The sequence below is a fragment of the Panthera onca genome, chromosome F2, assembly GCF_046562875.1.
Source record: "Panthera onca isolate mPanOnc1 chromosome F2, mPanOnc1 haplotype 2, whole genome shotgun sequence".
Taxonomy (NCBI): domain Eukaryota; kingdom Metazoa; phylum Chordata; class Mammalia; order Carnivora; family Felidae; genus Panthera; species Panthera onca.
The window spans coordinates 44,602,276-44,627,696 of NC_138356.1; the positions used below are offsets into that span (position 1 = coordinate 44,602,276).

The 25,421-nt window shown below is 40.4% G+C and overlaps 2 protein-coding genes across 2 annotated transcripts in view; one reads left to right on the forward strand and one right to left on the reverse strand.

Moving 5' to 3' along the window:
- The window catches only part of RIDA (reactive intermediate imine deaminase A), a 113,254-nt gene that overhangs the window by 12,164 nt on the left and 75,669 nt on the right, over positions 1–25,421 (reverse strand). The window contains exon 2 of the mRNA XM_060611009.3: positions 994–1,082. Within this exon, the coding sequence (XP_060466992.3) occupies positions 994–1,058 (65 nt within the window). The 5' untranslated portion in view covers positions 1,059–1,082. The remainder of the gene's footprint in view (positions 1–993; positions 1,083–25,421) is intronic.
- The window catches only part of POP1 (POP1 ribonuclease P/MRP subunit), a 34,874-nt gene continuing 10,699 nt past the window's right edge, over positions 1,247–25,421 (forward strand). The window contains exons 1-13 of the mRNA XM_060611002.3: positions 1,247–1,364; positions 2,318–2,461; positions 4,152–4,319; positions 5,796–5,971; positions 7,293–7,541; positions 11,882–11,969; positions 12,403–12,590; positions 13,474–13,730; positions 13,854–13,947; positions 16,235–16,346; positions 16,919–17,038; positions 22,776–22,891; positions 24,976–25,167. Of these exons, the coding sequence (XP_060466985.2) occupies positions 2,320–2,461; positions 4,152–4,319; positions 5,796–5,971; positions 7,293–7,541; positions 11,882–11,969; positions 12,403–12,590; positions 13,474–13,730; positions 13,854–13,947; positions 16,235–16,346; positions 16,919–17,038; positions 22,776–22,891; positions 24,976–25,167 (1,902 nt within the window). The 5' untranslated portion in view covers positions 1,247–1,364; positions 2,318–2,319. The remainder of the gene's footprint in view (positions 1,365–2,317; positions 2,462–4,151; positions 4,320–5,795; positions 5,972–7,292; positions 7,542–11,881; positions 11,970–12,402; positions 12,591–13,473; positions 13,731–13,853; positions 13,948–16,234; positions 16,347–16,918; positions 17,039–22,775; positions 22,892–24,975; positions 25,168–25,421) is intronic.

The window sequence follows — 25,421 nt, forward strand, 5'->3', positions numbered from 1 at the left end:
CTCTTTCTCTCAAAATAAATAAATAAACTTAAAAAAGAAAGCAATTAACTTTTTTATATTAACAGCACTTCTGACAAGTGGGAGTACATGTACACGGTGTAGACTTTCTGGCCAGTATATACACATTTAGCTAGAGCATGTCAGGGCAATCTTAGCAAATGATTTTCGTTGTGATCTGTTTTTGATTTTATTAGTGGGAAATAAGCATGGGCAACTAATTTATACACATCCCACTGCATTTCTCTTTGGGTTGTAAATATCAGTGTCTTAGGTAGATGAGCAGCGATTTTCTAAGCGTCTCTGTCAAAAAAAATTCAGCTCTCCAGAGAGACACATCTGTTCATGGGATTTATTCCTTTGAATTAAGAGAGGGTTAGACCAAACATTATACGAAGTGAAAGAAGTCAGTCACAAAGGACCACATATCGTAGGATTCCATTTACAGAAGTCCAGAACAGGCAAATCCACAGAAACTGAAAGTAAATTAGTGGTTGCCAGGGGTTAGCAGGAAAGAATGGGGAGTCACTGCTAATGGGTATGCGGTTTCTTTTGGAGGTGATTAACATATTCTGAAATTATGTATTAGTATTTTGTGAGTATAATAAAAACAATAACGACAACAACAACAACACTGACTTGTACACTTTAAGGGGGTGAATTTTATGGGCATGTGAAGTATATCTGGATAAAATGGTTACAAACAAAAAAAAGTCCAAAAATTAAAAAAACTGACCACTTGGCAGGCAGAACTCTGTGGCCTCCAGTTCCGGGCAGAGTCCCAGGGAACACAAGCTCCTGTTGCCAGTGGGGCTCCCACTGGAAAGGGTATGTTAACCCCTTTCCCGGGTTCAGTTTCCCGGGTTCAGCGTGTTCGAGGAGGTTGGACCCGATGAAGGTCGAAGCCCGCTCCAGGTCTGACCCAGAGTTATTCCAACCTCGGATCCCCGACCCCACAAGCCCAGAGTCCATCCGCGCACCCGCCCGCGTCGTTACCTGTATGGACCGATGGCCCCTGGAGCTTTCGCAGTGCTGATCACCTTTCTGATTAAAGATGCCATAGCTAACCCTTTTACTTGCTGCCCTCCAAGAGAGAAATGCTGCACACCGCCCCGGTTTGCGTCTCACGGGACTGACCAACCCAGGGCGGAATCCCGGTGGTAACTTGTTTCCCGGGCGGGGGGGGAGGGGGTTCGCTCCGCATTCTGGGAGTTGTAGTCTGTGAGGGGCTCCCGGCCACGTGGAGGCCACGGCCGCGCTGGCGCATGCGCCCTGCAGATCGCTTGCCACACACGTCTCCACGGAGGGGAGTGTTGCAGAGCCTTGTCGTTCTGACCCGAGGAGCCCTGCCTCAGAGCCTTTGGCAGGTAGGTCGTGACGGGCTGGTGTCCCCAGGGTCCGCGAGTTTGGGGGGAGTGTGCGTGGCGGTCCCCCGCCCGGCGCCCGCGCACCGGGCCGGCTTTCCTCCCGGTTTTCTTCCGCTCAGACCCCGCTGACCTCCTCTTCGTCCCTTGCAGCCTGCGCCTGGGCCCCGCTTTGCGGCCCCGCGCCTCCTACGGCCCCTGTGCTCGAGCCCCCTGCGTTGGTCATTTCCTCGCATTGTCCCGCCCGACGGACGCCGTTCTGGGAATGGGCTTGCACCCCTATCCTGCTGACCACTCTAAGGAATGAGTTGGGTCATTCAGGGGACCACGCTGAGATCTGGGCGGCGTCGTCCACCTAACGCCCCTCCCATGTTCCCATTCACGGGTGCCTCTTCTAGCTTTACAGGTCTCCACGCATCCCCCTCACATCTGAAGTGAGAGCCCTGGTGACTGGGATCTGCTTTCAAAAAGGAAGATAGGCTGGTCTCTTGGCAGATAGTCATGCTGCGTCAGAAGGCGTGGTACTTGGCCAAATATTTCTTATTCTGTTCATAAATGTATTATAGGCACACTTTATTCCATTTATGCATGCACGTGTACACTGAGCAAATTTATGTTGAGCCCCACTTTGTGCAAGGCACTCTGCTAGGTGTGATCTGGAATATACTAATAATGGTCTCTTCCATCAATAGACTTTATTTTTTTTTTTTCTTTTAAATTGGGTTTGTGGTGTTAATACCATTCATGGCTCCCCTAGAGATGCCCTGGCGATGAATCTCTGCTGTAGGTCAGGATCGCGATAGCATTTTGATATCATCAATCCACCTATAATAAATGAAGATTAATTTTACCCAAGAATCAAATTTTGAGTTACATGAATATTTATTTACTAAATGTTTTTTATTTTTGCATGGAAGTTCCCTTTCCCTATACCAAATTTATTATTTTCTTTCCAGAAATGTCTAATGCAAAAGAAAGAAAACATGCTAAGAAAATGAGAAATCAGCCCACCAACGTGACTTTATCCTCTGGCTTCATGGCTGATAGAGCCACAAAGCACTATAATGGAGGTGGGAAATCTTTCCAAGCTCAAAAACAAGGTAAGATACACACGGTACTCTCTCCACTCTGTTTGGATCAAAATGCTTATGTCAGCTCTTTTTGATAGTTATTATTTAAATGGTTAAATGACCTGCACTTTTTAAAAACAGATCAGTTGACCTTCATTATTTGCACATTTTGTTTTGCCCATTCACTTAGTTGTTAAGTTTATTTGTAACCCCCAAATTAATACTCATGGTACTTTGGTGGTTATTCGTGGATTTGCGAGGAGAGGGAAAAAATTTGAGTCACTCCATGTGGGCATTCTCAGCTGAGGTTCCCAGCTGCCTTGGTTCAACTTTCTTACAGAGATGGCCAGAGGGTGGAGACTCTGATGGGCCAGTGCGGCATAATTCGGGAAGCCCCTGCTCTAGCTGGGGATTGAGTTCTAGTTGTGGGTGGCCTCAGACAGATCACTTAACACTTCTGAGCCTCTTTTTTCTAGTTGTAAAATAAGGGAAACAGAATCTACTAGGATGAGTTGTTTTTATGATTTGAGATCGCAATCCATGTGATGTATATGTATATATATATATATGTATGTATGTGTGTATATATGTGTATATATGTACGTATATGTGTATGTATACTTGTGTACGTATATACATGTATATATTTCTTGGAACAGTGGTTCAGTATTTGCTAATTCAGCGTTCATTGTGACTTTATAGAGCATAACTATTGGGAATGACAAGAATTGGCTGTATGTATCTTAGAACAGATATATTTCTACCTTAACAGTTATTATTAAATTACACTTCTTTATTTTCTAAAAGAAATAGTGTGTTTTGTATACATTTAACTTGTGTGCTGATTTTAGAACCTTATAAAGTGATATCAAGGTGTTAGTTGTTCATTGGGTAGCAATAGAAAATGCCAGTTTGGGAAGATAGCAAGCAGGTGAGCAAGAACTTTTGGGGGACACTTTAAAGAATAGTGTGCATTGGGTCTGGTGAAGTAAGTTTTAGACTCTTCTATTTGTAAGATTTAGATTTCAGATCCAACAGTTGATGCCTGTCATGCCACATAAGCCTTAATGGGTCTTACCTCATTTAAATCTCCCAGTGACAAACCTTGTAACATGTTTCATGGTTTATAGGGGCTTAATAATTAACAGTGTAATGGGAATAAGAGGAACACTGTAAAATTCTCTGCTAGTCTCTCCCTCCCTTTGCAGACTGTGATTTGATGTCTTAAAGTCAGTGGTTTCAATGCACAGACATTTGTATAGACTTTGCTTTTATTTCTTTTCTTTAATTTAACACAGGCTCCCAACTTGAGTGTGGCAGAGAATTACGACAAAAGACTGAATATACAAAATCATGTAAATTGTAATATTGAAGGGAGCTTAGATTTAAAATTTATGTTGTACTCATAATTTATTGGAGAAAAGTTCGGAGAAAAGTTCCCTCATAATTTATATGCAAGGTTTATTTGTCATGCTGACAAGATGAGCCAGTATGCTGCCTGCTAGCTTTATCACCTTGGTCAAATTAATTCACCTCCCTATTGTAGGTAGATTTCCTCCTCTTTAAGGAAAGATAGTAATAGCCACCTTACTGGCTAGTTGTAGGATTAAAAACCTAATTAGCATTGATTGCCACCCAGCAAATGATGTTCTCCACTGTAATCTGTATTGCTCGTAAGGCTGACATATTTCTTTTTGTTTTCTTTTTGAAAACAAACTAGAGCTTCTTCCTGGAACTTCACGACCGCGGCATACCAAAATGATCCACCATTCCCCAGTTGATCCTGATGTGAATGAACAGTCTTCCTCCAAAATAATGTTTAAAAAAAAGGGAGGATGGAAAGCAGGTCCTGAGGGCACCTCTCAGGAGATTCCCAAGTATATAACTGGTAGGTGTTTGTGAAGAAGTGAAGTTTGATTATACGATGAGCCCTTTGCTTCAGTGCTCTCCACCTTGGCCCTGCCTCCCGGTCTCTCTCCTCTCCTCCTTCCACTGAGGGTTCTTCTCGCCTCTAGTCTGGACTGTGGCTGTAGTTTCCTTGGGCCTGATTGCTCTCCATTCTTCAGTTTCTCTTTTTTTCCTCTTCTTGTTCTTGTAAGTCCTTATCTGTGAACTGTTCTACTTTGTCCTAAAACCTTTTCCCTCGCCCCACTCCTTTTTAAAATATAAAATGGCGTCTACATGCATTCTCCAAGGATGAAACCGAATTTAACACACTCCGAGGGCAACCAAAACCTTTATTATTATTTTTTTTATTAAAAAAAATTTTTTTTTAATGTTTATTTATTTTTGAGACAGAGAGAGACAGAGCATGAATGGGGGAGGGTCAGAGAGAGAGGGAGACACAGAATCTGAAATAGCCTCCAGGCTCTGAGCCATCAGCACAGAGCCCGACGTGGGGCAGGAACTCAAAGAATGTGAGATCATGACCTGAGCCAAGTTGGACGCTCAACCGACTGAGCCACCCAGGTGCCCCAACCAAGACCTTTAAATACCTGTCTCCAGGCCCCTTCAGATCTCTTCTCCTGTTACTCCCTCCCCCCATCACCTGCACCCCTGGTATGCATAACTCTGTATTCATTAGGTATGCCTTCTGGTCTCTGTGCCTGGTGGGAAAAATGCACTTAAATGTCCCCAGCACTCTGTTTACTTCAAAAAAAGGTCTGCTTTTCAATAAGGAAAACTAGTAAAGTTATGATTATATATTTAGAAAAAGCAAAAAATATTAAAGAAAACAAACTTTTGAAGTCACAACCTTTGTGACTTCAATTTTACTTTTTCTTTGTTTTCTTATGTGATTATTGCACTTGAAAATGGTTGTGGTTGGGGTGCCTGGGTGGCTCAGTTGGTTGAGCATCTGATTCTTGATTTTGGCTCAGGTCATGATCCCATGGTTTGTGAGATCAAGTCCCACGTTGTGCTCTGTGATGACAGTGCACAGCCTGCTTGGGGTTTTCTCTCTCTCTTTCTCTCTCTCTCTCTCTCTCTCTCTCTCTCTGCCCCTTCCCTGCTTACATGCTCTCTCTTCCTCAAAATAAATAAATAACTTTATATTAAAAAAATGGTTGTGATTTATATGGCATGTAGCCCTCTGTTTTAAGGAATTGTTTGTAAACATGCTTTTAAACTTTTTTTATGGTTAAAAAAGTAACACTGAATCCTTATAGAGAACTTGAAAAAAAGTAGAAACAGAATGGCTTTATATATAATACAGATATAGCCACCATCTGTATTAATCTAATTAAGGGTTTGGGTGGTGGGTGAATTTTAAGTTCATATACTTCAAATCTGTCTTCCTTCTGAGATTGACCAGAAGTATTGATTCTAGACTTGTCTTTAATTATCATGCTATTTTTGTCTACAGCTTCTACTTTTGCTCAAGCCCGAGCTGCTGAAATCAGTGCTATGTTGAAAGCAGTGACCCAGAAATCTTCTAATTCACTGGTTTTCCAGACGCTGCCCCGGCACATGAGACGGAGAGCCATGAGCCACAATGTCAAACGCCTTCCCAGGCGGTTGCAGGAAATCGCCCAGAAAGAGGTATATGTTTCACTTAGTGTAAGTGTTCAAGTTAGTAGTTCCTAAAAGAAATTGAGAAATGTTAACCTAATAGAATTAAAGTGAAAACCAAAAGCAATGTACTCTTTTGCATTATTTTTGGATTTAATCATTATCCCCCCACCTTCCTCCTTGCTATCTAATTGGCAAGCAGTTGGATATTACATATAGCATTTGGAAACCCTTTCTTTTTTCTTTCTTTCTTTCTTTCTTTCTTTCTTTCTTTCTTTCTTTCATTTCTTTGTTTCTTCCTTCCTTCCTTCCTTCCTTCCTTCCTTCCTTTCTTCCTTCCTTCAATTTTTTTTTTTCATTAATTTCAGGTCCCTTTTTTTTTTTTTAATGGTGTTAAATAGTTGATGTTCCGCTGTCAGATTAAAAATAAAATCCTGACCTTCTTACCACATAAGCAATTTTAGCTCTACGTTTTGAGGGTGTGGCCAGCTTAAAGTTGGAAAATCAAGAGAAAAAGCGGCAACAATGCCTAGTACTTGCCTTTTGACTTTTTCAACGTTGAAAACTTGAAACTTGGATTTAATTTTTCCTCAAGTCTAGTTGTTTTTGGCTTTATCAAAATTCTTCGCTTGGACATTTCCAGGTTGTCTCAGCTACCCGTGTCTTTTACTAGTTGATTCAAAAGTTCCTCATGGAGTGCCTTCTGTGTGTGGTACTATACTGGTGTTGGGGTGAGAGGAGTTCAGCAAACTAACAGAGAAGAGTTTTGGGTTTTTTTCCCCCATAAAAGTTTAGCTCAGCTATGGAGGAGAGTAAGAGTGAAAACTGAACAGGAATTTTGTGCTTTCTAGATTTAGATTGTAAGGTTTGTCTCCCATGGCATTTGTCTATCAGTACCTAACTGACATCGAAATGTATAGGTTTTCCTCACTTCACGTTTTTCATCCTGTTTTGGGTTTAGTTCCAATCCCAGAGGTTTACAAAACAATAAAACCAATAACAAAACAGCTGGCATCTTCTCTTGCTCTCTAACACGAATAGCCACAATAAGCTTGCGTTACTGTGTGGAGCATTTTATAAAGACTCTAATCCTCATAGTCCACAAAGCTTGCCGGTTAGTAAGTGATAGAACTGTGCCTCCTCTCTGAGTTTGCCCGTTTCTGAAACCTTCACGCTTGCCTTCTGTCTGCTCTTTCACTGGAGAAATTGCCAAGTCAAAAAATTAAGCACACTGATGGAGTCTGAAAGATACTCCCACCTAATCTAAAGTTAGTTGTTTGAATTCCTCACATGTAACTTTTATTTTGAGATAGTTACCAACTAGGACCCGCCTCTCTTCTTGAAATCGCAGGCAGAGAAAGCAGTGCACCAGAAAAAAGAACATTCAAAAAATAAATGCCATAAAGCTCGAAGATGTCACAAAAACCGGGTGCTAGAATTTAACCGTAGACAAAAGAAGAACATATGGTTAGAGACTCACATCTGGCACGCCAAACGGTTTCACATGGTCAAGAAGTGGGGCTACTGTCTCGGGGAGAGGCCGACAGTCAAGAGCCACAGAGCCTGCTACCGAGCCATGACAAACCGTTGCCTTCTCCAGGTATGCTTCTCTAGTTGGTTTTCTTTTTATGTTTGTTTAGACGAAATGGAAGTGATGTTTGGGCTCAGCTCTAAAGGATCAGGAATGGAGAGAGTTGACAGAGGAAGTCAGGTAAGAGGGAAGAATTGAAGTAAATTCGGTGTGATAAAGATGAAGAGAGTGAGACCATTAAGAGAGGATAACATTGGGGCGCCTGGGTGGCTCAGTCGGTTGAGCGGCCGACTTCGGCTCAGGTCACGATCTCGCGGTCCGTGAGTTCGAGCCCCGCGTCGGGCTCTGTGCTGACGGCTCAGAGCCTGGAGCCTGTTTCGGATTCTGTGTCTCCCTCTCTCTGACCCTCCCCCGTTCATGCTCTGTCTCTCTCTGTCTCAAAAATAAATAAACGTTAAAAAAAAATTAAAAAAAAAAAAAGAGAGGATAACATTAAGGGGAGATTAGTTCTGGAAAAATAGGTAGGAACCAGGTCCTGCAGGGTCTTGGTGGTCATGTTTGAAATTTATTCAGCATTGATTCATTTGGAAGTCATTCATCAACAACAAATATTTGTGTGCCCTTAGCAGTGTTGAGAATGCTGTTGTAGATGTTTAGGATTCAGTGGGATGCTAGGAAGTTTGTTTTAAATTCTCTGAGAGGACAGTTTGTTTTATGCCTGGTAATAGTATTTATCTGGTCGTCCCTCTCCCCTTCCCCAATTGGTAAATCAATGGCTTTCATTCTTCCAGAACATATTTAGAAATTTACTCTTGGAAGATTCTGTCTTCAATGGCAGGATGGCCTTGACCAGGTTTTATTGTTTTTTAAGATTTTTTTATCTGCGTGTAGTTGACAAACAGTTACATTAGTCGCAGGTGTACAAAATAGTGATTCAACTTCTCTGTATTTTATGCTGTGCTCACCACAGTGTAGCTACCTACCATCTGTCACCATCCAGCACTATTGCAGTATCATTGGCTGTATTCCCTGTGCCTGACCCTTTATCCCCCTGACCGATTCGTTCCATAACTAGAAGCCTTGGCCAAGTTTTGAAAACCATTGGTGTTAGGAGTCTCTGATGGCTCTTGAAAGCAGTAGAGGAGAATAATCAATATAAAAACCTTTAAAAAAAAGTTGTGGTAAACTATACATAACATCAAATTTTACCGGTTTAGTTACTTATTTAAGATTTTATTATTTATTTTTTAAAGTTTATGTATAAAACATTAAAAAAATTAATTAAAAAAGGGGAACCTGGGTGGCTCAGTTGGTTAAGCATCTTACTTCGCTCAGGTCATGATCTCATGGTTTTGAGTTTGAGCCCCACATGGGGCTCTCTGTTATCAGCACAGAGTCTGCTTGGGATCCTCTGTCCCCCTCTCTCTCTGCCCCTCTCCCGCTTGTTCTTGTTCTCTCTCTCAAAAATAAATAAAACATTAAAAAAGTAATTAAAAAAATAAAGTGCATTTATTTTTAGACACAGAACAAGTGGGGGAGGGGCAGAGAGAGAGGGTGACAGAGAATCCCAAGCAGGCTCCATGTTGCCAGTGCAGAGCCCAATGGGAGGCTCAAACTCACGAAACTAAGAGATCATGACCTGAGCTGAAACCAAGAGTTGGACACTTAACCTACACCCATGTGCCCAAGGTTTTATTTTTGAATAATCTCTACACCCAGTGTGAGGCTCGAACTTGCAACCCTGAGATCAAGAGTCACATGTTCCACTGACTGAGCCAGCCAGGCACCTCTTTTAAGTATTATTATTATTTTTTAAGGTTTATTTATTTTGAGAGAGAGAAAGAGAACAAGCCGGGAAGGGGGAGAGAGAGGGGAACAGAGAACCTGAAGCAGGCTCCATGTTGACAGCAGAGAGCCCAATGTGGGGCTCAAACCCACAAACTGTGAGATCATGACCTGAGCTAATGTCGGATGCTTAGCTGACTGAGCCACCCAGGCACCCTACCCTTTAATTATTTTAAGTGCACAGTTCTGTGTCATTAACTATAGTCATATTGTTGTCTAAGTGTTATCACCATTCATCCCCAGGTCTTTTTCATCTTCCCCGTTGCTCACTCGCCTGCTCCCAGCAACCACCATTCTACTTTCTGTCTTTAGGAATTTGCCTATTCTAGATACCTCATATAAGGAGAATCACACAATATTTATCCTTTTGAGACTGGCTTACATCACTTAACATAACGTCTTCAAGGTTCAGCCATGTTGTGTCGTGTGTTGGAATTTCCCTTCTTTTTAAAGCTGAATAGTACTCCATTGTATGTACATACCACATCTTGTTTGTCTGTTTATCCAGCAACGGACATTTGGATTGCTTCCACCTTTTGGCTGTTGTGAATGATGCTGCTATGAAATGAACTTGCAAATATCTTTTCCAAGTCTCTGTTTTCAGTTCTTTGGGTATATACTTAGAAGTGGAATTGCTGTTTCACATGGTAATACCGTGTTTAATTTTTTGAGGAACTGCTCTACTGTTTTCCATAGAGGCTATGATATTTTTCATTCCAACCTGCAATGTGCCAGCGTTCAATTTCTCCATGTCCTCACTGATACTTACTATTTTTAGTTTATTTGATAATAGCCATCCTAATGGGTGTGAAATAATACAAGAACCTTTTAAGGGCTTTTGATTTGAAGATTCAGCAGCAGAAATCATTGATTATAGTAAAATCCTTTATCTATATTGTGGAAACTGGGATCCAGAGAGATAAAGTGACTTGTCCAGGGTCATGCACCTTGTTGGTGGCTAGGTAGCCTTTGGGCAGCTGATTTCCCTGGCCTGTGCTTTTTCTGCCATACACTGCCATTTCCCAAATTTTAAGACAGATGGGTAAGTTACTTCTTATTTGGGGCAAGATTTTTGCTGCCGTTATCAGATATTTTCTTTACATTTGATCAGTCCTAAGTAATACAAATAATAGCTAATAGTAACAGACATTTTTGAGTACTTAATCTTATGCCAGGCCTGGTTTTAATGGTTTATATACGTTTACTCTTTTAGTCCTTACAACACCACAGCAGACGTAGTTAGCATTATTTCTACTTTACAGATGAGGAAACTAAGGAGCAGAGAAGTTATGTAATTTACCCACGGCTATACAACCAGTGAGTGGTGACGTTGAGATTTCAGCCCAGGTCTGATGCCACGACTTCCAGGCTATTAACCGTTGTTTGGTGCTGACACTCAGTTGTACAGATTTGGGTGTGGTTCACCTGCACACTGATAGCTGACGGTGGATCCCTGCTGCTGGGAAGATTTCTGTGTGTGTAATAGCACTGATTTCTGTGAGTTTGTCAGAAGCTTAGCTATAGTTTCCCTTTTAGTCTCAGGTGCTGAGTGTACTGAAATTGCTTAAATGTGATGTGGCAGAGGGGCTGGTTTGGGGGTCAGTGAGCCCAACTCAAATGCTGGCTTCTCCACTTGCTGATGTATAGCTTTGTTCAGGGACAGTCTCTGTGTCGGTATCCTCATCTGTCATACGGCAGCAGAAAGTACCTGGCTCGTCACGTGTTGGTATGTGTACGATGTAGTAGATGACAGCCCAGGCCCTGGCACTCAGCATCCGTTCAGTGACTGTTACTGTTGTTTTGGTTCTTTAACATACTTGTTTTACTAGCTCAGTTGATCTCTTGCCATCTCATTTAAGTCGGTAAGGTCTTGCTCTCATTAATTTCATTTTTCCTTGAACATTGTTTAGTCAGAGTTGAATATCCTAGTCAAGGTTAAGCATGGGAGGAATATAGGATAAATTAATTACGACATTATGTCTCTAGGTTCAGTGTTAAATAATCTTGGAGTCCTGAATTAGCTAACCAAAGTGAACTTTAGCATAACTTTGCAGAATATATTGATATCGTGGTATTCTACTCTGATTTCTTAGATAGATTTGGGGGAGGAATAACCCTTTACTTAGAGGCAGGAGTTTTTATACTCTACTTAAAACTTGTTTGTAAAAATGGCATAAAACGCAGATTAAAAAAAAATGTTTTATTTATTTAAGTAATCTCTGCACCCCATGTGGGGCTCGAATTCATAGCCCCAAGATCAAGAGTCTCATGCTCCTCTTAGTGAGCCAGCCAGGTACCCCCACAGATTTTCTTTCTAGAAAAGACACAGTAACTTAAATTTTAAATGAAAATTCATTTTGATTTTGCTTTAGATTGGTTTAAAAATATTTGCTAATGTCCTAAGAATAGACAGGTTTCAGGTTTTGTCTTAAAGAAATGATAGCCTTGGCAATTTGTTCTGAGTCTTGGACTGGTAGAAGTTTTTCTGATGTGACTTTTGGCGTTTTACAATTTTCCCCCATGTCCCATTCTAAGTATTTGATTACGTCTCTTCCTTTGTGCAGGATCTATCCTACTACTGTTGTTTGGAGCTGAAGGGCAAAGAGGAAGAAATACTGAAGGCACTTTCTCCGATGTGTAGCATAGACGCAGGTAAACTGGTTTTAAAGCTGAATGCTCTTTTAGTCTTTGCGTATTTGTTCATTTCATGAGCAAGTAAGTGTTTTGGAATTTAAATATATATAAAATGCGTAAGACAGTTCTTGTTCCCAATGAGAATGTTAATGTAAGAAAGGTGGGGTGGTTTCAAATTATTTGTAGCATTGTTAAGTGGAAGGTGAGAGAACCTTTATTTTGGTGTAGTGAATTCAGTGGGGCAAAAACTCAGTCCCCATTCATTCATTCATTCATTCATTCATTCATTCAGTGTTTATTGAGAATTTACTGTGTGCCAGGCTTTGATCTATGCAGTGGTCAACACCAGCACCTCATCCCTCATAGAGATAGACAGCAGGTAACAGGATGGCAATCAGGAAATACTATCTCAGCACTGGAAATCAGAGAATTTTGTTTTTGTTTGTGTCAGGACTGACTTTTGCAGCAGTTCACTACTTGTCTGGAAAACGCCAAGGTAGTGTCATACTTTACCGGGCAAATAAATACCCTAGAGAGATGCTGGGGCCTGTTACGTTTATTTGGAAGCCTAAGTGGACCCCTGGTCACACTTCTGAGAGCAGGCAGTTATGGATCTGGCTTCATCCAACTCTGAAACAGGTATAATCCTTGAGTTATTTCCTCATGACTCTGTTACTGCATTCTTAATTCCTGTTGAAATCAATGCTCTGGAAATTTAAATAGTATAAAAGTTTCGCTGAGAACTTGGTATTAGAATATAGGGAAGAACGTTACGTGAATATGAAATGAAGCAAATCTTGACCTTTCACTGTTTAGTAAATCCTAAGTGGAAGTAGAGATAAAACCCACCATATTATGTATGCAGTGGCTTGAAATGCTGCATTTGGTCTAATGGTCCTACCAGGTCTGAATTGCTTCGTTGGTATCCAGGTCCTTGTAAGAACCTCTTTGATGATAAGAAGCTATTTTGAGTAATTCAGATGATTTCTTTTTTTTTTTTTTTTTAAGTTTATTTATTTTGAGAGAGAGAGAGCATGTGTGTGTGTGTGAGGGAGGGACAGAGAGAGAGAGAGACAATCCCAAGCAGGTTCTGTGCTGCCAGTGCAGAGCCTGATGTGGGGCTCGAACACACCAACCTGAGATCATGACCTGAGCCGAAATCAGGAGTTGGGCGCTTAACCGACTGAGCCACCCAGGTGCCCCAAATTCTGATGATTTCTAATCTCTCTTTTTTTTTCTTGGCATAGTCACTGCTTTTTTCTGGTAGACTGTAAATTTTCTCTTTAATCTGATTTTTGAAAATGTTAATTGTTCAGAGTAGTCACATTATTTTCATTAATCTTTGACACTTTGAAGTTTTTTTGTTTCAAGTGTTGTGCACTGTTCGGCAGCGCCAAAAAAGCTTTTTGATAAATCATGATGAATTTCGTTTAATTTGTAAAGGGATAAAAATGTATATTTTTAAAGGAAGAAAAAAAATAATACGAACTGAACTGCCTGAAGTTTTTAAATATTTCCTTAGGATATTTTAGAGGAAATAAAAGCAGCGTGCCAGTGTATGGAACCCATCAAATCAACTGTCTGTACCCCAGAGCCCCTGCTGACACCATCGCAGGAAAAAAGCCAAACGGAACTACCTGATGAGAGAATTGGCAAGAAAAGAAAACGGAAAGATGATGGAGAAAATGCTAAACCGGTTAAAAAAGTCATCGGTGATGGAACTAGAGATCCACATCAACCATATTCTTGGGTCTCTCCAGCCACGGGCGTTATAATCAGGTACAGGTGAATTCTCTCTGAATCCTCCGAACACTTTTAGTGAAGACTTGTTCTGTTTTTGCCAGTGGCTCAGACACTGTGTATGATGAAGGTTTCCATCTTAAGATCTTTTCTCTCTTTCAGTGATTTGACGATGGAGATGAACAGGCTCCGGTTGATCGGTCCACTTTCCCACTCCATCCTAACTGAGGCACTAAAAGCTGCTAATGTCCATACCGTAAGAGTAAATGTGACTGTAGTGGTTTAATCCAGTTATGTCCTTCCTAGCAAATTTGAAACCTAACATATTTCAGTAGCATTTTGGGCCACGCCCTATAAATATTTATTTCTCTACTTATGTTTAGTATCAAATACTTTGTCATCTTTCACTTCTAGAGGAACAAATCTAGGGAAATCTAGTAAGTAAGCTAACTTATTCTTGTTTAAGTGCATACTCTCCTTGCAAGTTTGTGAGTTTTGTGGGTAACAGAGAACCCCTAAAATCACTGAAAGTGTGTACCGGGTTTTATTTGTTTGTTTGTACTTGTGTGGTGCTTATTTTCTGGGGCTTGTTTTAAGGGTCTGTGATCCCTAAAAGGTTAAGAGCAATATGTCTAGTGCAGCAGTGTCTAGTAGAATTTTCTGCAAGGATGATAGTCTTCTGTGGCATCGTATGGTAGCCATTAGCCACATGTAGTTCTTGAGCACTTGAAGTGTGGCTAGTGTGACTGAGGAACTGATTTTGTACCTTTGATTAATTTTAATTAAATAAAGATAGCTCTCTGTGGCTGGTGGCTACCAAGTGGACCACGCAGATATAGAGAGGAGAGATTAAGTTAGGAATCAGACACTCGGATTCAGATCCTATTTGTTTCCTCTGTATTAGTGCAACTCACCCTTCTGTTGACTGTGCCTCTCACAGATTTGACATGGCCAAATAAGATGTTAAGCCTGAATAGGTTTTGAGCTTTTAATGAAGAAAGATACTTTAAAAAACAAAGGCAGCTTCTCCTTCCCTCCCTCTCTCTCTCTCTTTCTCTCTCTTCCCCTCTCCATCGCTTCCACACCTGCCTCAACCTCTGTGTCTCTTGCCTGAATACCGAAGCAGCTTTTTCGCTTCCTCTACTGTTCCTTCTTTTCACTCCATTCTCCATGCAGGCAATGGAATGATCTTTTAACAATTTATTCACATCATGTTGCTTTCCAATTAAGAGCTTTTGAATAGTTTCTTACTGTATTTATGGTAAAATCTAAAGCCTTTAATGTGACTTCATACTCTTGTGCCTTCCTGCGTCTGCCCTCATCTCTCCTCACCTGCATCTCAGTCACACTGGCCTTCTTTCAGTTCCCAGAATATGTCAGATCTCCTCTCCTTTAGAGCCTTCATACCCTCTTTCCCCACCGGGCTGAACTTTCTGCCCCCCACCTCCTCCTCCGGCCCCTGCCTTTTTTTAGCTAAACCTTCCTTGTTCTTCACATTTCAGCCTCTATTATCATTTCCCTCTAGAATCCTTTCCTGACCCCCAAGTTAACTTATTAAGTTATATTTCATCATATTTTGCACATTTCCTCAATTTATATGTCTAGATCTGCTTAGGTACTTATGCGATGTTCACATGGAGCTTTGATGGCAAAGATTCTGTCTCCAGTGCTTAGCACAGTGCCTGGCACAGAGTAGGGGCTCCACTCTAGCTAATAAGTTGCTCAGTGAGGATCTGAACCTAAGAAGTTAGGTTCCAGAGCCTGTACTTTAAACCTGTAAGCTAGTCTGAGTTTCTGTGAGGTAAATAGCCCATATGTTAACATGGTGCTGCTTTAGAATCTGTAGGAGCACATCCTACTTCAGTGAACTTCAGTATGAATCATGGCTATAGGTTCTCTTCCTTGGTGTGTAACTGGTGCTTGAGGTGCTCTTTGGTTTTTTGTTTTAAGGGTTTTTGTGTTTTGTTTTGTTTTGTTTTAAGTAATCTCTGTACCCAGCATGGGGCTCGTGACCCCATCGAGAGTCATACTCCTCTCTGCCAACAGAGCCAGCCAGGTACCCCTGAGGTGCTTTTTGAAACCTTGCTCGATTCCTGTTTCTGTCTGAGAAAAATACAAGTAAAGCATTTGTGTGTCTTATTTGAAGTTTTTTGGAATAATGTGATTATAAGATATCTTTTTGCTTTTTCAAACAGAAGGTTTTGTTTTCCTTTGGTGGGGAACGTTTTGTTACTTAAATTGGTATGAAGTTGGTGGTAGTAGGAGAGGAGCAAGGAGCAGGCCTCTTTTGTCAATAGTGTGCTGACAGAAGAATGCAGCTATGGAATAGCTTGGGTGGTCTCTCTGAAAACCATGGGTATTGTTGTTAGTGTGTGAAATCTCGAGAGAACTGTAACACTATGTCCTTGCCTCTAGTGAGAAGAGTAGTCAGTCTGGTGTTAATTACTGTGTTAAATATAATGGCAGTTTCTCACATATCACAGCCATAATAAAATTATCAAGTCCGATTCATTATTTGGTGAATAGGAATTGTTATTTTTCAGGAGGGAGAGGACACAGAGAAGACACCTCACCATTGGTGGATTGAAACCTGTAAGAATCCTGATAGCGTTTCCCTTCATCACAAACAAGAAGCCATTTTTGAATTGTTGGGAGGTATTCAGAGGGAATGCTGACTGGGTGGTTTGGGGAAGAAGGGAGGAGTGGGAAGTGGGTTCAAAGAGTGTTTTACAGTTGGGCTGCCTACATGGAGTGGTACTTTTTGACTTGTTACTGCTTGTCATAATATAGCAAGAAAACATGTCGGAGAGGTACCTGACTCAGTGAGCGTGGGAAACGCTATTTGAGTATATGTTAGTATTCCAAATAGCTCCCATTCTGTTATGATAGGTAAACACATAGACCAGGTACTAAACCAAGGACTAAACTTACTTGTATGTAATTGCGTTTGTGTATAAAGCTACTGTAGTTATCAGTGATGGCAATATACATGTTCGTGTTGTAAAATAATGTTTTGTTAATTTAATGTTTTTGATAAGAAACGTCATTCTTTATGAATGTTAATCTACTCCCTAAAAGTATTAATAGGAAAAAAGAGGAATACATGTTTTTTAATAGCCCAAGAAGAAATTTTTATTAAAAAAATTGAAAATACAAGCATATGTGTATATATTGTGAGTGACTTTGTGTAAACTTGTTTTTTTTGTTTGTTTTTATTTTTGTTAAAGGAATAACATCACCAGCAGAAATTCCAGCTGGTACTATTTTGGGACTGACAGTTGGGGATCCTCGAATAAATTTGCCTCAAAAGAGGTCCAGAGTTTTGCCCAACCCAGAAAAATGCCAAGGTAAAGTTTCTAGAACACTCTTGGTTTTCCTTACAGTTTTGAGTAGTTTAGTCCCATTGGAAGAGTTCTGTCTGACACCTCTGCATTAACTTCACTTATGAAAAGTTGAGATGATCTTTACCTGCCTCCTTTTCAAGGTGATTATGACCAAAGGAGATGGTGTGTTTGGAAGTGTCTTTTAGCTTTGAGACATGTAGCCTGATCCTTACGTTCATTTTTTCCCCCTTGAGTTCTTTATTTTTAGTATCTGGTAAAAACTGTCTTTCTGGAAACTGGGTTCTCTGAAAATGGCTGGCATTTCAGAATTTTAATTGTTAGGAAGGGATCCGCACCCGCAGCTGGTCTTGTGCTCATTGGAAGCCTCTGTCTGACCATACAGATGATCCAGGTTCGAATCCTGGCAAGGCCATCCCAGGTGCTGAAGGGTAAGATGTCTTGGTTTAGACTCAGTGGAGTGGCTCACGGGAGTTGTTTGGTGGGGGTGGCCTAGGGCAGGAGCTGGCTAAAATTTTAGTCTAGTCTCACGTTTGCCACACTGGTGCTAATATCTCATTGTATTTACTGTCATTTAAACACTCTTCATTGGAGGAATCATAAAGTTTCTGTTGTGAATTTTGAGAGGAAAAATACAGGTATGTGTAGTAACAACTTCAGTTTTGTTTGTTTTTTCGTTTTTTTTTTTTTTTTTCACCTCCACATGTAGTTAATAGCTTATTAAGGGAGCAATAAATTACTGTCTCAGGACCTTACATGAAAGGTGGATTGGATGAGAGAGGTGTAGAGGTGTTTGAAGATATATAGGCAACTTAGTTAATTATGGAGCCTTAGACTTTTCTCAATGAGTTGTTGCCTCTTTCTTTTCTTTTTTAATGGCATTATGGTCTGGTGCAACCATGAAAATTGTAGTGTTCACTATGCCATTAAATGTTGACTACAATAATCGCCTTAAAGCCATAGTTAAACTCTATTTAGTTTCCTTGGCTGCCTGCAATCCTTTTTTGGAATGAGGCAGTTATATATTAAACACTTTTAAAAAAATGTTTATTTATTTTAGAGAGTGAGTGAGTGGGGGAGTGCAGAGAGAGAGGGAGACAGAGGATCTGAAGCAGGCTCTGTGCTAATAGCAGAGAGCCTCGTTTGGGGCTTGAACTCACGAACTGTGAGATCATGAACTGAGCTGAAGTCAGAAGCTACTGAGCCACCCCTGTATTAAATACTTTTTAAGGCTTTTATCTTAATATAAATCAGTTCCAGGAAAATTAAAGTTCATCTTGAAAAACATGATTTAATTTCTATAAAAGCTTACTGTATTATCGGTCATTGTATTTTATTAAAACCGTTTTAAGTAATTTCTTTGAAGACATAGTCATATGTGAGTCACATAAAGCAGTAAACTTTTTTAAGCAGTATTATATCAATATTACTAACAAATGTGACATATCATCTAGGATTATAATTCAAAATTAAAGTTAGAAATAAACTTTGATGAGCTGGGTCAATTGATGGAAGACTAATCCTTGGAAGAATCTCAATGTCACGATCTAAAACTTAATTCTCTGATATAGAACTTCCAGTTTCTCTTTCTATATCTGAAGTCATTCTCTGCCTTTTTGACTTAGGAAATTACAAGGGTTTAAGGAGCTATATGCCAGGAAAGGGGCATTTGCCCCAAAACCTAAATACATATTTTCTTAATTAAAAAAAATTTTTTTAATGTTCATTTTGAGAGAGGGAGGGAGGGAGGGAGGGTAGGGACAGAGAGAGAGGGAGAGACAGTATCTGTAGCAGCTCCAGGCTCTGAGCTGTCAGCACAGAGCCCGACATGGGGCTCAAACTCATGAACTGCGAGACCATGACCTGAGCCGAAGTTGGAAGCTTAACTGACTGAGCCACCCAGGGGCCCCATATTTTCTTCTTATATCACAGTATCCGAATGATATATACCCTCTCTTTTCAGAGTTCTCTAATTCCTAGTACACATGAGAAGATAGTTTGTTATCCACATAAGTCAAACCCTTCTTTATGGTTTAAGTAGCACCAAAATTGGTCCATTTTGTCTGTTAACAGCCTTAAAACCTTAAAGGCTAAAGGAGTGTCTTTTCCTACTCATTAAAGCCCCTTTCAGTCACAATTTTTATGTTAATGAGGTGGAAAGCCTCTAAGGATGGTGGGCTGGTGACCAGGGGAACCAACCACAAGGTAAGAAGGTTGGAATTTTCAGCCCTTTTACCCCTGCCCCATCCAGACCTGCTTGTGGAAAGGGGCAGGGGTTAGAGATTGAGCTTCATTGTCAACAGCAATGATTTAATCAGCCTTGCCTACTTGATTAAGCCTCCATAAAAATCTTACACTGTTTGGGTTCGGAGAACTTCCGGTTTTTTAAACACATGGAGGTTTTGGGAAGGTGGTTAAGTCCAAAGAGGTCAAGGGCATCCCTTCCCTCATACCTTACCCTATGCATCTCTTCCATCTGGCTGTTTCTGAGTTAAATCTTTTTATTTAAAAACAGAAAAGAACATTACATTAGTAGTAAGTAAACTGTTTTCTTGAGTTCTGGGAGCCATTCTAGCAAATTATTGAATTTGAGGAGGGGGTCATGGGTGAGACCAATTTATAGCCAGCTGGTCAGAAGTACAGGAAACCAGGGACTTCGAATTGGCATTGGCATCTGAGGAAGGGGCAGTCTTGTGGGACTGAGCCCTGAAACTGTGGGATCTGACACCATCTCCAGGTGGATAGTGTCAGAATTGATTTGGATTGTAGAACATCAGCCGGTGTTGCAGAATTGCTTGCTCTGGGGAAAATGGCTACACATTTGCGTGTCAGAAGTATTGAGAGTAGAACAGCAAGAGTGCAGAGAAGGAAACAGTTTCTTTCAGTGAAGAACCTGAAGTAACGATGCATATTGATGCTTTGAGGGGGGCCTGGGTGGCTCAGTCAGTTGAGTGTCCAACTCTTGATTTCAGCTCAGGTCATGATTCCAGGGTCATGGGATTGAGCCTCTTGTTGGGCTCCATGCTCAGCGTGGAGCCTGCTTAAGATTCTCTCTCTTTCCCCACCCTGCTCTCTCCCACACTCACGCGTGCACGCTCTCTCAAAATAAAAAATAAAAATGAAGAAAAAGTTTACTTGATCATTTGATTCTTGAATTTGATTTAAATGTTAATAGTGTGTTTTTGCAAATCTTTTCAACGTAACACAGTATTTCACCATGTAAATAAAATCGAATTTCTCTTGTACTGTTATTTTAGTATGTATTCTCTTTCACATCTGCTGATTTGCCCTGATTGTTTTAACTAGTCTTTGTCTTCCAGAGATGGATTTGCTTTAGACAATGCTTTACGTTGTGCTCATGGAATTTTTATAATCTTTCTCTTTACCCACTCTTTGGTAGTGTGTACCCAAACCACGGGAAGAGTCAAGTTGCCTTTAGAGTGATAGGTGAGAGATTGTCCCTTTTTACAGCTTTTCCAAGCACCTTCAGAGCACTGATCTATAGTTGACTCTGCAAAGTGTCCAATTATTGGTCATTTTGTCCCAACTTCTCTGTTTCTGCTCTTGGGAGAAAAATCCCTCAGCTTCAGCTGTGCCCCTTAAACTGTTCTGCATATTTAATTTAGAGTGAATCTAAAGATTATAAATTTGGTTTATTTGATTCCCAAATGAGAAAAGCATTTATTAATTTCCTTTGCTTCTGTAAGGAAACTTATTAAGAAAGTTTTAATTTAAAATTTGGTCATCCTCAAATCTACTTAAGAGAGGAGGAAACAAGCTATTTCCTTCAACCTTTAAGTTATTCTGGAGTTATGTAGTTAATTAGAAGGCTTTTGCCTGCGTATGAAAGAAAATATGCTTAATATGAGCTTTGGGCAAAGGACTTAGAATTACATTCAGAATTGCTAAGTCATTCGAGGCCCACTGACGTGCATGCTGACTCAGCTGGTAATACTCTCTTTCTCTCAACTACTGAAGACTGTTGACCTAAAAGGGCCTTCCCTTTTGCCTTCAGACATATTCTGTTTTGTTTTAAATAGATGTTACATTTTAGAACAGCTTTAGGTTCATAGCAAAATTGAGTGGAAGGAATAGAACGTTCCTGCTCCCACATATGCACAGCCCCCATGAAACTGCATTGACACATGGTTGTGCAGAGTCCATCGTTTATATTACGTTCACTCTTGGTGTTTTATGTGGGATTTGACACATTTATAACAACACGAGTCCACCATTGTAGTATCATAAAATAGTCTCACTGCTCTAAAAATCTGTGCTCTCCCGATTCATCTCTCATTCCCTCTCTCAGCCTTCATCTTTTTACTGTCTTCATAATTTTCTTTTCCAGAATGTCGTATAGGTGGAATCATACAGTATGTATCCTTTTCAGATGATCTTCTTTCACTTTGTAATATGCATCGGAGCTTCTTCCATGTCTTTTCATGGCTTGGTAGCTCATTTCTTTTTAATTCTGAATAAAATTCCATTGTCTGGATATACTACCTACTTTGTTTCATCTATTTGTTTATTATTTTTTTAGACTATTTAGAGGTGAGGTCGTGCTTTCCTGTGCCATGTCTTTTGTCTGCAGCCAGCTCTGAATAGAATCTCAGTTCTGTCACTCAGAATCTATGGCGGGACCCCACAGGAAGGCATTCTGGGTAGATAGGGGCTGTTTGAAATGGAGCCCGTTTGCTCCTAGACAGGCTGTGTGAACTTCACGGCACACAGCACTGTTACTCAGAATGCTGTTGGTTATTATCTCTATGAGGAACCGCAGCAACTAGAGGCAGTTTCTGCTTTAAGGAGCTTTTATCTCCAATCTTTTCATCAATTTAATATTCTCTATCTTTGTTCTCCCCTGAAATCTGTCACACTGTGGCTCAGTCACTTCCAACTTATTTTTTTCTGGCCATCAGACCCATGCAGGTACGTGCCTTTGAGTGACCTTTCTTTATAGGCAGTTTAGACCTTAGCCCAAACTCAGGAATTGTCTTTCTTTCCTTCTTTTTTTTTTTTCTTTTAATTTTTCAGTCCAAAAAAATAAGATCTGGAAGATTTTTTACCCTTAGTGGACTGCATGTAGGAAATCTCATCTATCAATATATATGTTTATAATTGAAAAAGTTTCTCCTTTTTTTCCCACTAGAGTACTTTTTGGCACGGTGTAGCTTATTTAAAGGGAAGAAGCGATAGATTTCACAGAAAATACGCTCATCTTAAAGGAGTGGGAAAAACATGTTTTACAGAAGGAATAAATACTCCGTGAGAAAGGGTTTTAAGAGACTTGAAATAATAGGGCAGAAGAGAAGGCTGGTATCTGTTGGCTCACCACCATTGGGCCAAGAATGATATTAAGAACCCTGAAACCAATAGTTAAAATGTGGCTTGTACTGTCATAGCACATTATAAAGAAATTATTCACCTGTGCAGTAGTTCCTAGAATTTGGTTATCTTAAATGTGGAATTAGACAATTATTTAGAGGCAGTTGAATATGATGTTTATATCTTATACATTAAAAATAAACATCGGAAATAATAAGTTTAGGAGGCTTTGCTATTTCACAGACTAGTATGAAGCCAGCTATAGGGGTAACATAATTTCTAGTCAAGTAAATTTTTCTAGAGAAGTTGAGTGCCTACAGAACATTTTCTTGTAACAGAAGGTCAGCCGGCAATGTTTATAGTTTGACTTCATTGATCTAAAGGATGTAGTTTGAAGGCTATTTCTTTTCCCTCTTAGATAATGAGAAAGTTAGACAGCTGCTTCTGGAGGGTGTGCCTGTGGACTGTGCGCATAGCTTTATTTGGAACCAAGCTATCTGTAAGAATGTCACAGAGAATAAAATCTCGGATCAGGTAACTAATGGTGTAAGGATTATTGGTAAAGTCCTGAAGACAGGTTGAAATTCCTCACTCTAGATGCTGTAAAAGTTATTTTCATCCTTTATAGAATCTCATAGACTTCTTTTATTTTTAATCTATTGATCCCTTATTTATGATTTTTTTTTCTATTCTTAGAGAAGAATAATCTCTCTAAAAAGTTAACACAGAGAATTTTTCTTAAAATGATAATCCCATGGTTTAAATACATTTTTCTTTTATTGTTTTTTTTCCCCCTTATAAATGTTCTATCTTTAATTTCACAATGATTGAGCTCCTACCAGGACCAGGAATCATAGTAGATGATGGGATAGATGGCTAGGGTATGTTCGAAAAAGTATAGGGTCAAGGGAAGCCGGAAGCCCAGGTGAGGGAAATTGGGGAAGCTTCTTGGACGGAGGAGCTGGAATTTGAGCTCTTAGATGGGTGGTCAGAATTAGCAAGACTCCTTGGGGCCAGGAGCCAAGGCTGCAGTGAAGAAAGGACTGCTGGAAGTAAGACCAGCATGCGTGAGGGCCCAGGCTAAAAACAGGATGATGTGTTCAAGAGTATCCAAGTAGATTGGTGGCTTGGAGTTGAGGGTGAGGCAGGAGATGAAGAAGTGAATAGGGGCGAGAGCATAAAAGACCTTGAGGCATTTTAAGGATTTGAACAGAAATCAGGTGCCATGGGAAGGTTTTAAGTCGGCCACATGATCAGACATGGCAGCACTGTGGAAGATGCATTAGACTAGGTAGGAATGGGGCTGGAGGCGGAGAAGCTGGAGAGAGGACGTGTGGTTGGATGGCCTTAAAAGAGACCTTGGAAATAGTCCTTAATTGAGGATGTGATGGGGGCCTGAACTGGGGCAGGGTGGCTGGAGTGGAGGGCCTGGGGTTGAATACAGACTCCTGAAGGTAAATCTGACAAGACGCAGTGGTTGCTTCGATGGTGGGAAGTGGGAAAAGAGGAGCCTGGTAGATTAGTTCCTGACAGTCTAGCTTAGATTCCGCACCTCAGGTAAAAGAGAGCCAGAGCCTGATTTGTCACAGCTGCATTCCCAAGTTCTAGAAGAGCGTTTGGCACAAAAATGGTGCTCAGTAAACATTCGAATGGATGAGTAAATGAATGGGCAGTAAATATGAGAATGGATGAATGAATGAGTGACTGAACAATTGTGGCATCAGTCAGCTAGGTGGGGAACATGGGAGGAGAGCAGATGCAGTGGGGACAACTTCAGTCTGGGGTAAGCTGAATGTGAAGGTCCTCAGGACTTTCCAGAGCAGATGCCCAGAGGACAAGTTTTGATCCCAGGAGGCAAAGTCCCGGCTAAGGAGATAGATATTTTGGAATTAACAACATGTAGAGATGGTAGTGAAAACTCAGCCAGAAGTAAAAATAAGGGAGAATCAGGGCTTGGTCAGGCTTGAGGGAGCAGTTAGACTTGGCAACACGGAGGCAGTCTCTTGCATAGTTTCTCCGGTGAGTGCTAGGCTTCTCTCCTACCTGCTCATCTCTTTTTACAGCTGGCAAGAAAGTCTAAGACGGTGTTGTTCACTGCTCCCTTCAGTACACGTAACAAATAATTTATAGCATCTTCTCTTTTAAATCTTTAAGACCTGGTGAGAAAACCTGGTGAGAGCGTTTTCCCACTTGCCCCTCCTTGAAAAAGTTGTTGATTGTTTGTACCTCTTTTCACCTCATGACAACAGATCTTAACCAAAGTAAATGTAGGGACTGAGAATCAGAAGATAAGATTAATCCTGATAGAAGAGATTAGTAGAATGGATGTATATTATTTTATAGCTTTGAGTCATCTGGTATATTGTAGCTCAAATTTAAGATAATTTGGCATTTTCTAACAAAGCTCTTGTATAGAGGAAAATCGTTGTAGGAGGAATACCATGTATTTCAAATGGCTCACATTTATTTATTGATTATTATTTATTGATTGATCATTGTTTATTTTTTCTTGTTTTTTAAAAGAGTATTTAACTTTCTAAAGCTGCTTATAGGGAGAACCAGTAGAATCTCCCAGAAAATTAGGGTTGTTTGTCTTGAATTATTTTCTTCCACTTTAGGATTTAAACCGGAAGAGAAGTGAATTGTTGGTGCCCGGGTCACAGCTTGTTTTAGGTCCCCGTGAATCCAAGATACCTATACTTTTGATTCAACAGCCAGGAAGGGTGACTGGTGACGACCGACGAGGCTGGGGAAGTGGCTGGGATGTCCTGCTCCCAAAGGGCTGGGGCATGGCTTTCTGGATTCCATTTGTAAGTTCCTTTTCGATTCTGACTTTACAGTGTGTAAAATACATTCCCAGTAAATACCAAGAGCTGAAAGTGTTCCAGACATCACGCACAACTTAGAAATTGAGTTCTATTTTTCTACCCTTTGAGCTATGATTCTGATATGAGATACTTCATAAAGTCCCTGGAGCCAGATTTTCATTAATAAGAGTTGGGCTGACATAATGTGGATTTCTGAAATTTTAAAAGTGTCCTGATTTTTGAATAGTAGTGGTAAC